Source organism: Coregonus lavaretus (genome assembly GCF_964263955.1).
Source record: "Coregonus lavaretus genome assembly, chromosome: 25".
Taxonomy (NCBI): domain Eukaryota; kingdom Metazoa; phylum Chordata; class Actinopteri; order Salmoniformes; family Salmonidae; genus Coregonus; species Coregonus lavaretus.
This window is the reverse complement of record NC_140012.1, coordinates 43211498-43225081: the sequence shown is the minus strand read 5'-3', so window position 1 is coordinate 43225081 and position 13584 is coordinate 43211498. Positions and strand designations below refer to the sequence as shown.

General features: G+C 43.6%; 1 protein-coding gene across 1 annotated transcript in view; it reads left to right on the top strand.

Annotated features, from left to right (window-relative positions):
- Positions 1-11545, top strand: part of LOC311100692 (calcineurin subunit B type 1-like) — a 44362-nt gene extending 32817 nt beyond the window's left edge. Inside the window, exons 3-6 of the mRNA XM_084141648.1 lie at positions 3489-3665; positions 6679-6738; positions 7116-7300; positions 10103-11545. Of these exons, the coding sequence (XP_083997774.1) occupies positions 3489-3665; positions 6679-6738; positions 7116-7300; positions 10103-10150 (470 nt within the window). The 3' untranslated portion in view covers positions 10151-11545. The remainder of the gene's footprint in view (positions 1-3488; positions 3666-6678; positions 6739-7115; positions 7301-10102) is intronic.
- Positions 11546-13584: the final 2039 nt, after the last annotated feature.

The window sequence follows — 13584 nt, the reverse complement described above, 5'->3', positions numbered from 1 at the left end:
TTGAGAGAGAGAGAGATGTAGACCGAGAGCGAGAGAGACAGCGGGAGAGAGAGAGAGAAAGAGAGAGAGAGGGGGAAGGCGATATGGAGAGAGAGAGAGATATAGTGAGAGATAGAAGGAGAGAGTACTATTTTTTTAAAGTTAAAGGAAACCCCTGAGTAACACAATGTTACAGAGCGCTATCTACAGGATCAGAGGTTCAGAGGTCGGAGGTCGGAGCGGTCTCTCTGCCTCGGTGTCTGTACCTGTGGTTCCATTACAAAGCTTTATAAAGGTGGACAAGCCACCCACACCTATAACAAGTTCTATCCTTCGAGGTATGAGCCTTTAACTATTGTAATCAGACTGTTCTACAAAATGATGTAGCTTACAGTCCAATGTATGCATTTGGAGACATTACTAGCAGTACTGTATGAATGGTGAAATCCTCACATGTAGATTTGATGTAGAGTTTTCTGCACAACAGAATCCCTTTAGCGAGCTATACAGTATAAAGCCCACAGCAGTGGTATTCAAACTTTTTCAGCAGGGACCCAATTTGTTTCACCAGAATTTCTCACGACCCCACCCCACCCCAAAAACTAATGACATGACCTTATAATGAATTACATTTTCATCTCTCAAAATTAGAACTAATAAATACATTTACATAATAACATTTAATTTTCCTAATAATCTTTCCCCCCCCCCAAAAAAAAGACCCAAACTATGAATACCACAACCACAGTATGCTGTGCTATCCACTATCGATCCACTATCGATCCACTATCCTTAAATCTGTTGCACTAGAATCCCTCCGCACACATACACGCACGCACACACACACACCTAATTGGCTCAATAAAAAAGCCATTATGCTAATAGGGGTTGGTGTCATATGTTAGCCTGGCAGCATAATTACAAGGCTGTGCAGTGAGACATCATTTTGTTTACCCATTTAAAAGTACACACACACACACTGTTAAGTTCCCCAATAAGAAACCAGAAATCGTTTAAAAAAGGGAACTAACAAATAAACCACTGACAGCCAAAACAAAACATGTTTTTTATTTTTTTACATGGGTTCTGAAAAAATCCCCACCATGGACACGCACTGGACCTGGAGCTAGTGGTGAATACTGGCCCACTGGACCTGGAGCTAGTGGTGAATACTGGCCCACTGGACCTGGAGCTAGTGGTGAATACTGACCCACTGGACCTGGAGCTAGTGGTGAATACTGGCCCACTGGACCTGGAGCTAGTGGTGAATACTGGCCCACTGGACCTGGAGCTAGTGGTGAATACTGAGAGACCCACTGGATCTGGAGCTAGTGGTGAATACTGAGACACCCACTGGATCTGGAGCTAGTGCTGAATACTGAGACACCCACTGGATCTGGAGCTAGTGCTGAATACTGAGACCCACTGGACCTGGAGCTAGTGGTGAATACTGAGACACCCACTGGATCTGGAGCTAGTGCTGAATACTGAGACACCCACTGGACCTGGAGCTAGTGGTGAATGCTGAGACACCAACTGGACCTGGAGCTAGTGGTGAATACTGAGACACCCACTGGACCTGGAGCTAGTGGTGAATACTGAGACACCCACTGGATCTGGAGCTAGTGGTGAATACTGAGACACCCACTGGACCTGGAGCTAGTGGTGAATACTGAGACACCCACTGGACCTGGAGCTAGTGGTGAATACTGAGACACCCACTGGACCTGGAGCTAGTGGGGAATACTGAGACACCCACTGGACCTGGAGCTAGTGGTGAATACTGAGAAACCCACTGGACCTGGAGCTAGTGCTGAATACTGAGACACCAACTGGACTCGCCTTTCAGAACCCATGTTTAAACCCCCACTGGACTGGCCTTTCAGACATTTAAACACCACCTGCCTGATATCAGACAAACTAAAATAAATAAACCCACACCAACTCAGGATATGGAGGGTGATGAACAAACCCAACAAGAGAAACACAAAGACAAAGGGTCTGTTCAACAACCGAAAGAACAGGACAAACACAGGAAAGAATGAAAAGCCAGAAGCTTGTGTGTGTCTGGTATGTGGGGCTAGCAGCAGGTTCCTGTTGCCTAGTAACACTAGAGGGTGCATCCAGTGGACTCGTTCTGCTGTGGTTGCCAGCTGTATGAGATGATCAATAATCATCTCTAAGGAAGAAGACCCCTCCAACCATGACATCATTAGCGTATATCAATGAGACGATTCTACAGGTGCACTGCATTTCAGTAAGGGCTTCTGGACGTTCAATGTAAATAAATTATATGATCAAGATGAGCAATTCTACGCTTTATCTTGTGTGAACAGGCAACACTGGGCTTGCTTAACAGTAACGTCTCTGAACCATGGATCCTCTCTCTCTCTCTCTCATTAACACACGTGACCGCCTGCTTGACAACATCTTAGCCAATGACACTATAGGAGAGGTAGTGATTCTATACCATGAGTGGAGACATTTCAAGCTGGGGATTGAGGTTACAAATCGAACTTACATAATATAAGCCACTTAGCAGACGCTTTTTATCCAAAGTGACTTGCAGTCATTCGCGCATACATTTTCGTGTCGGTGGTTCCAGCAGGAATTGAACACACTATCCTGGCGTTGCAAGCACCATGCTCTGCCAACTGAGCTACAGAGGACCACAGCTCTGTATCCGCTTGCTCATACTGATGGCCTCTAACACGTTGTCTGACTTTAACCAGAACTCCATGCCACTGTAATCAGGTCTGTGTAGGTGGAGAGGAAGACGGTAATAATCTACGTACCACTATTAGACCGTGTTATGTGTGTGTGGGTACAGGGGTTTGCTGGGTCCCTACCAGCATAGATCTACCCATGCATGTGTTAATACTGTTTACAGATTGCTGGTTTATTGAGGACATTTCTACTTGCAATGACTGAGAGATGTGATTGTCTTGCTCTTGTCTACCTTCGTTGAATGCACTGACTGTAAATCCCTCTGGATTACCTCCCGAGTGGCGCAGTGGTCTAAGGCACTGCATCGCAGTGCTAGCTGTGCCACTAGAGATCCTGGTTTGAATCCAGGCTCTGTCGTAGCCGGCCGCGACTGGGAGACCCATGGGGCGGCGCACAATTGGCCCAGCGTCGTCCAGGGTAGGGGAGGGAATGGCCGGCAGGGATGTAGCTCAGTTGGTAGAGCATGGCGTTTGCAACGCCAGGGTTGTGGGTTTGATTCCCACAGGGGGCCAGTATTAAAAAATAAAAGAATGTATGCACTCACTAACTGTAAGTCGCTCTGGATAAGAGCGTCTGCTAAATGACTAAAATGTAATTAGAGCATCTGCCAGTTAAATGACCAGACTGTAATGGAACCTCTCTGCTCCCAATGTGGACTGTTCACCTAACTGGTCCCTGGTTTATTATCTCTCTCTCTCTCTCTCTCTGTGTCTATCTCTCTCTGTCTCTCTCTCTCTCTCTCTCTCTCTCTCTCTCTCTCTGTCTCTCTTTGTCCCCTCCAGTCGATGCTGATGAGATTAAGCGTCTGGGAAAGAGGTTTAAGAAACTGGACCTAGATAACTCTGGGTCTCTCAGCGTGGAGGAGTTCATGTCCCTGCCTGAACTCCAGCAGAACCCGCTGGTCCAGAGGGTCATCGACATCTTCGACACCGATGGAAATGGAGAGGTGGACTTCAAGGGTAAGCCAGAACCAGAGTAGCCTTGTCCCAGATCCGTTTGTGGTTTAGACTATTCCATATGGAACAGACTGGGCGCCCGGGCTAAAGTCAGAGTGCTCTCCACTTTAAATGCTAAAATGGCTGAATATTATTTTATATGTTATATATAATAGGGTGGTTAGAGAGGTGAGCTAGTTCGAATCCCGGGTCTGACTGGGAAAATCTGGCGGGAAATGAGCTGCCAACCGTAGGGTTGCTGGTATCAAATCGTAGATGTCGTTGACTGCCATTGTGCCCTTGAGCAAGGCACTTAACCACCCATAACAACTGCTCCACGGCGCCCAGTGTGGCAGTCCCCCGTTCCAACATCTCCAACCTGTATATACAGTGCATTCGGAAAGTATTCAGTCCTCTTGACTTTTTCCACATTTTGTTACGTTACAGCCTTATTCTGAAATGGATTCAATTGTGTTTTTTTCCCCTCATCAATCTACACACAATACCCCATAATGACAAAGCAAAAACTGGTTTTTATACATTTTTGCAAATGTATAAAAAAAAATACACTGAAATATAACATTTACATAAGTATTCAGACCCTTTACTCAGCACGTTGTTGAAGCACCTTTGGCAGCGATTACAGCCTCAAGTCTTTTTGGGTATGACGCTACAAGCTTGGATTCAAGTCCGGGCTCTGGCTGGACCACTCAAGGACATTCAGAGACGTGTCCCGAAGCCACTCCTGCCTTGGCTGTGTGCTTAGGGTCGTCGTCCTGTTGGAAGGTGAACCTTCTCCTGAGTCTGAGGTCCTGAGAGCTCTGGAGCAGGTTTTCATCAAGGATCTCTCTGTACTTTGCTCTGTTCATCTTTCCCTTGATCCTGACTAGTCTCTCAGTCCCTGCCGCTGAAAAACATCCCCACAGCATGATTCTGCCACCACCATGCTTCACCGTAGGGATGGTGCCAGGTTTCCTCCAGACATGACGCTTGGCATTCAGGCCAAAGAGTTCAATCTTGGTTTCATCAGACCAGAGAATCTTGTTTCTCATGGTCTGAGAGTCCTTTAGGTGCCTTTTGGCAACTCCAAGCGGGCTGTCATGTGCCTTTTACTGAGGAGTGGCTTCCGTCTGACCACTCTACCATAAAGGCCTGATTGGTGGAGTGCTGCAGAGATGGTTGTCCTTCTGGAAGGTTCTCCCATCTCCACAGAGGAACTCAGGAGCTCTGTCAGAGTGACCATCAGGTTTTTGGTCACCTCCCTGACCAAGGCCCTTCTCCCCCGATTGCTCAGTTTGGCCAGGCGGCCAGCTCTAGGAAGAGTCTTGGTGATTCAAAACTTCTTCCCATTTAAGAATGATGGAGGCCACTGTGTTCTTGGGGACCTTCAATGCTGCAGCGATTTTATGGTACGTTTCCCCAGATCTGTGCCTCGACACAATCCTGTCTCGGAGCTCTACGGACAATTCCTTCGACCTCATGGCTTGGTTTTTGCTCTGACATGCACTGTCAACTGTGGGACCTTACATAGACAGGTGTGTGCCTTTCCAAATCATGTCCAATCAATTGAATGTACCACAGGTGGACTCCAATCAAGTTGTAGAAACATCTCAAGGATGATCAATGGAAACAGGATGCACCTGAGCTCAATTTCGAGTCTCATAGCAAAAGGTCTGAATACTTATGTAAACAAGGTATCTCTGCTTTTATTTGTAATACATTTGCAAAAATGTCTAAAGACCTGTTTTTACTTTGTCATTATGGGGTATTGTGTGGGAAAAATAATTTTATCAATTTTAGAATAAGGTTGTAATGTAACAAAATGTGGAAAAAGGGAAGGGGTCTGAATACTTTCCGAATCCACTGTATGCATATCTGTCTTTCAGAGGGGTTGGGATGAAGCAGAAGTGAAAGTTCAGTTGGACCTTGTGTACAATTGATGATTAAAGTGATCTTAATTATTACATTAAATAATCAGGGATCATACATGCTCATGACAAGTCTTACAATGCATTAAAATGATGGCATCATAATGCATCATACCTGTAGGCTTTAAGTTAAATGAATCATATATAGAGCGATTCATTTATGTTCATACCTCCCTCTATTGTATATATGGTGTTCTGTTGTTCTGTTAATTGAACATAGGCTATGCACACATAATGATATTTTTATATTTATTTGATACATTTATCTAAACCCACAACAATTTATAATGCAATGTTTATGTTTTACTGGTGAAGAAATGTTTGGGCCTAACAATGTCTTTGGATTTAAGCTTTACTTGCTGAAATCAGGGCGGCAGGTAGCTTAGTGGTTAAGAGCGTTGTGCCAGTGACCGAAAGGTCGCTGGTTCTAATCCTCGAGCCGACTAGGTGAAACATCTGTCGGTGCCCTTGAGCAAGGCACTTAACCCTAATTGCTCCTGTACGTCGCTCTGGATAAGAGCGTCTGCTAAATGACAAAACAAAAAAAATAAATATATATATAGTATCAAGACATGTGACGCTGGTGTTGGTAAATGGATCTGTTGTCCTCCTCTGAGAACGGCCCGGGGTGGCCTAGAACAGGAGTTTCACACAACATTCATTACATTGCATGATTAACACAAGGTTGGAACTTAGGCCTGGCAGTCTGTCTGCTCTGCCTAACAGTACCTGTCCTGCACAGACAATAGGAACATTTAACACAGGACAGTCACAACTAGATCACCTTAGGCCTAGATTCAATCCGGTCCGCGGATAAATCTGCGTGATTGACGTTTAAAGATAATTTCTGATTGAGCTGACATATGCAGCGTTTGCTGTGAATGTGGTCTAAAAGGGGCGATCAGATTGAATTTAGCCCTAAGTATCAATTGCAGTAGTCTGCTGTTGTGTTTACAAAGTGAGATTTTTGATTAAACTTATGAATGCATAAGTAGTGCATTTACATTTGACCACTGCCATCGTGAATTTAAAAAGTCTTGCACAGGCTACATACAGGCAGTCAAATAAAGTCTAACTCTAAACCATCTCTCCATCTCTCCCCCTATCAGAATTCATTGAGGGAGTCTCACAGTTCAGTGTCAAGGGGGACAAGGAGTCAAAGCTTCGGTGTAAGTAGACAAATCTACTGCAAATCCATCTCCACTTCGATCTGTACTACAAAACCAAAGCTCTGTGGTTGTTTATTGTTTATTTCCACATGTTCCTGCTTCCATCCTCCTCCAGTCACCAAAGTAGAAACAGAATGCCTGATGGCATCAATGATGAGGCTTTCCCAAAACCTAAAGTATTTTTTATTTACACACACATTCCTGCATCCTCCCACTCCACCCCTCTCTCCGTCCTCCACCCCTCTCTCCGTCCTCCACCCCTCTCTCCACCCCTCTCTCCCTCCTTCACCCCTCTCTCCCTCCTCCACCCCTCTCTCCACCCCTCTCTCCCTCCTTCCCTCCTTCACCCCTCCACCCCTCTCTCTCCTCCCCTCCAGTCGCCTTCCGGATCTACGACATGGACAAGGATGGCTACATCTCCAACGGGGAGCTCTTCCAGGTGCTGAAGATGATGGTTGGGAACAACCTCAAGGACACTCAGCTCCAGCAGATCGTGGACAAGACCATCATCAACGCAGACAAGGACGGAGATGGCAGGATATCCTTCGAAGAGTTCTGCTTAGTAAGTCTGAGGTCCTGGTGGCCGGGGGAAGGGTTCTGGTTGGAGGATCCTCGGTATCTGAAAGGAAGAAGCAGGGAAGGAGCTTGAGAACATTTTCCAGAATTGTGCAACCCTATTGGCGGGTAACTATAGTTCTGGAGGGCTGCAGTGGTTACTCCTTAGAGATTGCTGCCCCAATGTATATATAGTCATTGAACACTGGTCACTTCAATCATGTTTACATACTGTTTTACCCACTTCATATGTATATACTGTCAAGGCTCATCCTATATAACTACTGCTGCACACACCTTTTCTATTCATATACTGTCTACATTTACGTCATTTAGCAGACGCTCTTATCCAGAGCGACTTACAGTTAGTGAGTGCATACATTATTTTTTATATTTTTTCCATACTGGCCCCCCGTGGGAATCGAACCCACAACCCTGGCGTTGCAAACGCCATGCTCTACATCCCTGCCGGCCATTCCCTCCCCTACCCTGGACGACTTGTGCGCCGCCCCATGGGTCTCCCGGTCGCGGCCGGCTACGACAGAGCCTGGATTCGAACCAGGATCACTGCGATGCAGTGCCTTAGACCACTGCCTTAGACCAGTGCCTTAGACCACTGCACCACTCGGGAGACTATAAACACTATTTATATATATATATATTCCAAACACTGATATTGCTCGTTCTGATATTTTGTAACTTTAGGGATTATGTGTGTATTGTTATTGTATTGCTAGGTATTACTCCGACTGTTGGAGCTAGAAACATAAGCATTTTGCTGCACCTGTGATAACATCTGCAAATCTGTGTAGGCGACCAATAAACTTAGATTTGATTTGCTGGCTTCTCCTGCCCAGCTCTAACACACTAGGGGCTTATTCAGTGAAGTGTAACATTATGAATGGGGTGTATAGAGCATGATTCTAGCAGTTTCTATCTGAGTGTTCTGTTTTCTGTTTCTCTCCTGAATGAGCCATATATTGTGGTCCTCTGTAGCTCAGCTGGTAGAGCACGGCGCTTGTAAAGCCAGGGGTAGTGGGTTCCATCCCCGGGACCACCCATACGTAAAAATGTATGCGCACATGACTGTAAGTCGCTTTGGATAAAAGCGTCTGCTAAAATGGCATATTATTATTATTATTATATTTGGCACGTTTCTCTAAAGCCATACGCTAAAATGCTCTGTTCTCGTGTGAGTATTATTTTTGGTTTGAGCTGGTTGGACCATGGTTATAAAATTGGTTTGAGCTGGTTGTTGTGGATGGTTTGTGTGACTTCAATTGAAGAGACTCATTCATTAAAATAGCTGAGAGTTCAGGACAGTGTTACAGACAAGACAAGGGGTTAACAGGATACAGTAGTTATGCTAGTATTAAGGGGTTAACAGGATACAGTAGTTATGCTAGTATTAAGGGGTTAACAGGATACAGTAGTTATGCTAGTATTAAGGGGTTAACAGGATACAGTAGTTATGCTAGTATTAAGGGGTTAACAGGATACAGTAGTTATGCTAGTATTAAGGGGTTAACAGGATACAGTAGTTATACTAGTATTAAGGGGTTAACAGGATACAGTAGTTATACTAGTATTAAGGGGTTAACAGGATACAGTAGTTATACTAGTATTAAGGGGTTAAGTTATTCTAGTATTAAGGGGTTAACAGGATACAGTAGTTATACTAGTATTAAGGGGTTAACAGGATACAGTAGTTATACTAGTATTAAGGGGTTAACAGGATACAGTAGTTATACTAGTATTAAGGGGTTAACAGGATACAGTAGTTATACTAGTATTAAGGGGTTAACAGGATACAGTAGTTATACTAGTATTAAGGGGTTAACAGGATACAGTAGTTATACTAGTATTAAGGGGTTAACAGGATACAGTAGTTATGCTAGTATTAAGGGGGTTAACAGGATACAGTAGTTATACTAGTATTAAGGGGTTAACAGGATACAGTAGTTATACTAGTATTAAGGGGTTAACAGGATACAGTAGTTATGCCAGTATTAAGGGGTTAACAGGATACAGTAGTTATACTAGTATTAAGGGGTTAACAGGATACAGTAGTTATACTAGTATTAAGGGGTTAACAGGATACAGTAGTTATACTAGTATTAAGGGGTTAACAGGATACAGTAGTTATACTAGTATTAAGGGGTTAACAGGATACAGTAGTTATGCTAGTATTAAGGGGTTAACAGGATACAGTAGTTATACTAGTATTAAGGGGTTAACAGGATACAGTAGTTATACTAGTATTAAGGGGTTAACAGGATACAGTAGTTATACTAGTATTAAGGGGTTAACAGGATACAGTAGTTATACTAGTATTAAGGGGTTTACAGGATACAGTAGTTATGCTAGTATTAAGGGGTTAACAGGATACAGTAGTTATGCTAGTATTAAGGGGTTAACAGGATACAGTAGTTATACTAGTATTAAGGGGTTACCAGGATACAGTAGTTATGCTAGTATTAAGGGGTTAACAGGATACAGTAGTTATGCTAGTATTAAGGGGTTAACAGGATACAGTAGTTATACTAGTATTAAGGGGTTAACAGGATACTGTAGTTATACTAGTATTAAGGGGTTAACAGGATACAGTAGTTATACTAGTAGTGAGTTGCCTTTCTTAGGTAGAACCATGTTGCATGATTTTGAAGTCCACAAATGTAGCCGATAGCATTAAGAATCAATCTGTTCCAACCTGCTTTTGGAATTAGAATTGGAATTAGATTTGGAATTGGAATTAGAACTAGAATAATAATTCTATCTGTATGATTCTGTTCCTCCTCTCTTCTCCTAGGTGGTGGGTGGTCTTGACATACACAAAAAGATGGTGGTGGACGTGTGAGCCCGTCCCTGCTGCTCTCCCGCCCTCGCTTTCTTCTCCGTCTGTCTCTGAAGATCTGCTCCAGACATCTGACAAACGCTCTCTGTGTATTTCAATGGAAGTATTCTCTCTCTCCTTGAAGCCACTTTTTTTTTTTTTTGAGAAACCACGAGCCTCATGAAGCCAACTTTTTAAGTGTTATTGAATTCCGATCCTCTCAATAACCCAAAGAAGGACAGCTATTCTCGTTTGTAAGAGCATCCCAGTTCAATGGAGGAGGGAGGGTGTGAGAAAGGTTGCCTTGTTTAGATTTACTTCATTGTCATTTTCTTTCTTTGTTATTTTTTAAAATATTTATTTTCGTTCAGGTCTCTTTTTTAAAAAAATACACAAATGGACATGTATATCTATATGTATATCTATATGTATATCTATATGTATATCTATAATGGCTCCCTCATGGTGAAATGTGTAGTTAGCTGGGGCGTAAATAATATACTTGATTTCAGTTACAATTCAAAAAGCAGGGTGTTAAGTGCCAACCAGGACATATCCAGAAGCCAGATCATATTGTTATGATTAACTATCCGTCGTCGCTGTCCGTTATGGATGACTAGTCGGTGATGCGTCAAAACGCTGTCCGTTATGGATGACTAGTCGGTGATGCGTCAAAACGCTGTCCGTTATGGATGACTAGTCGGTGATGCGTCAAAACGCTCGCTACATGGTCACTAGATGGTTAGATGCACATTTTATTTTTTTCACAAATAAACAGCAATTTTTTTTTGTTCCATTTCACGCTTGAGCAAGTTGGATTAGATCAGTTAAGCTTCCGATCACATGAAACACACAATTCATGTTGTTGTAACATGAGTGATAGAATGTTTTATTTATAGATGTTTATATTGTTGGAGATTATTATTCTGTTTCCTGTCGACGTTCTGAAAGTAGAGATAGATGCCAAGAAAGTGATTGGTCGTTTACTTACTTTAATGACCTGTTTTTACGTTGAACAGTCTGCATCGGTCCACATGACAATCCCCCACAATGCAAAGTAAATGGGCGGCAGGTAGCCTGGCAGTTAGAGGTTAGCCAGTTTGAATCCCGGGTCTGATGGGAAAAATCGGGTGGGAAGTGAGCTGGCAACAGGAGGGTTGCTGGTATCAAATCCTAGATGCCATTGCCTGCCATTGTGCCCTTGAGCAAGGCACTTAACCCCCCCCCCCCACACAACAACTGCTCCACAGGCTCGGTGGTATGGCAGCCCCCTGCTCCGACCTGTATGTGTGTCTTTCGGAGGGTTTTGGAATAGTCATATGTCAGTTGCACCTTGTGGACAACTGAATGAATAAAGTGACCTTCTAGAGCGCATCACTCAAGTTGAAGAATCTCTCTTCAAATCATGGAGAGCATCTATGTATTTGTATTGCATTTCATTTTGAACTGAAGTGAGGAGGAATATCCTGACCCTAAGACATCGAGATGAGAAATTGTTGACAAAGATTGTGAATGTCAGTGTGTTATTGAGACAATATGTAAGGGATAATCAGCTTGGGGCTCTATGCGTTCTCTGGAAAAGAATGAACGACGTGGAAGGTGCGTTCCACTCAGACCCGTCGCCAGACCTCAGTCTTAAGGGGGGCATATGAAATGCATGGGAGGGCAGGGCACAATTGTTATTAGCCTACAGTACATATATTTAATAATACATTCCCTCAAGTGGGGGGGCACAAGCATTTTTGGGGGCGGGCCCGGCCCCCTATGGCCCACCCATAGCGACGGATGTGGTTCCACGACACGCTAGTGGAGGGAAACGAACCTTCCACGGAGTTGCATTATTTTCCAGAGAACGCAGAGAGTCCTGAGTTGATTATCCCTTTTATACCACGGCTATAATTTAACACATTTGCCGCTAGAAATGTGTTCATTTGCAAAATAGCTACAAAGTTGCCGTGGTAACCAAACAGACTTGCTAGTTTAGCTAACCAAACCATCAGTGCTAGGTTACTATTATGAAAATCTAATTCAACAATGCCAATGTTTTCAATTAGACTTTTGTTTTTCAAAATCAGCTCAAATATAGAACATGTAAGAATGAACTATAGTCATTGAATTCTACCGTGCAAATATACCGCATGTTATATTGAAATAATGCATGCTCTAGAATGCCCTTCAAGCCAATCAGAAACAAGTATCCAACAATGCCATGGTATAAATACCGTTATGGCATCTTATTGAGACTCAGCTGTGGGCAGCATTGTTAGTTTTGTAACCAATATACACTCACTCAGTGGACACCTTTCTAACATTGAGTGGCACCCCCCTTTTGCCCTCAGAACAGCCTCAATTCGTCAGGGCATGGACTCTACAAGGTGTTGAATGCATTCCACAGGGATGCTGGCCCATGTTGACTCCAATGCTTCCCACAGTTGTGTCAAGTTGGCTGGATGTCCTTTGGGTGGTGGACCATTCTTGATACACACGGGAAACTGTTGAGCGTAAAAAAAAAACAAGCAGTGTTGCAGTTCTTGACACCAAACCGGTGCACCTGGCACCTACTACCATACCTCGTTCAAAGGCACCAAAATCTTTTTTCTTGCCCATTCACCCTCTGAAGGGCACACGTACACAATTGTCTCAAAGCTTAAAAATCCTTCTTTAACCTCCCCTTCATCTACACTGATTGAAGTAGATTTAACAGGTGACTTCAATAAGGGATCATAGCTTTCACCTGGTCAGTCTATGTCATGGATAGAGCAGGTGTTCCTAATGTTTTGTACACTCCGTGTATACTAGATTAGGTCAGTGTTTGTTTAAATAAAGAGAGGCTGCAGCAGCTACATGTCAAAGCCCTCCTGAATAGTGCTGTTCCAGTACAGCGTTCTTCCTACTGCGACAACAGAATGACTCAACCTGTTGGCATAATCCATGGGATAGTGAGTCTTCTTCCAACACTTTTTCTATCACAACCGCCTCATCGTTCGTCTCCCTCCGTGTGTGTTCAAAAGAAGGGAGATTAACACGAGCGTTACCAAACTACTGTATTTTAAGAGGAAATGGGCATCCCCTGGAATTTATTTTTTAACAAAATGGTGTCGGGGGTGGGCTTTGAGTGAGCCAAACAGCTGGTTTGGACACCAGTGATTCTAGTGAGAAACATTGAGTTGGAGAGTCGTCGTGTGTATCAAAATGGCACCCTATTCCCCATGTAGTGCACTACTTTTTGACCAGGGCTCATAGGGATCTGGTCAAAAGTAGTGCACTATGTAGGGAATAGGGGGCCATTTGGGATGCACACCGTATCCCTTCATAGAGCGCTGTACAAACGGTTTGCTTGGGCCTCCCCTACGGTTGCATGATTTTGGTTGTGCATGTAGATGAACTATTTAAATAATCCTCTTGTTAACACATGAATGGTGATGTTAGTAATTATGATATGTAATAATCTACTGGGA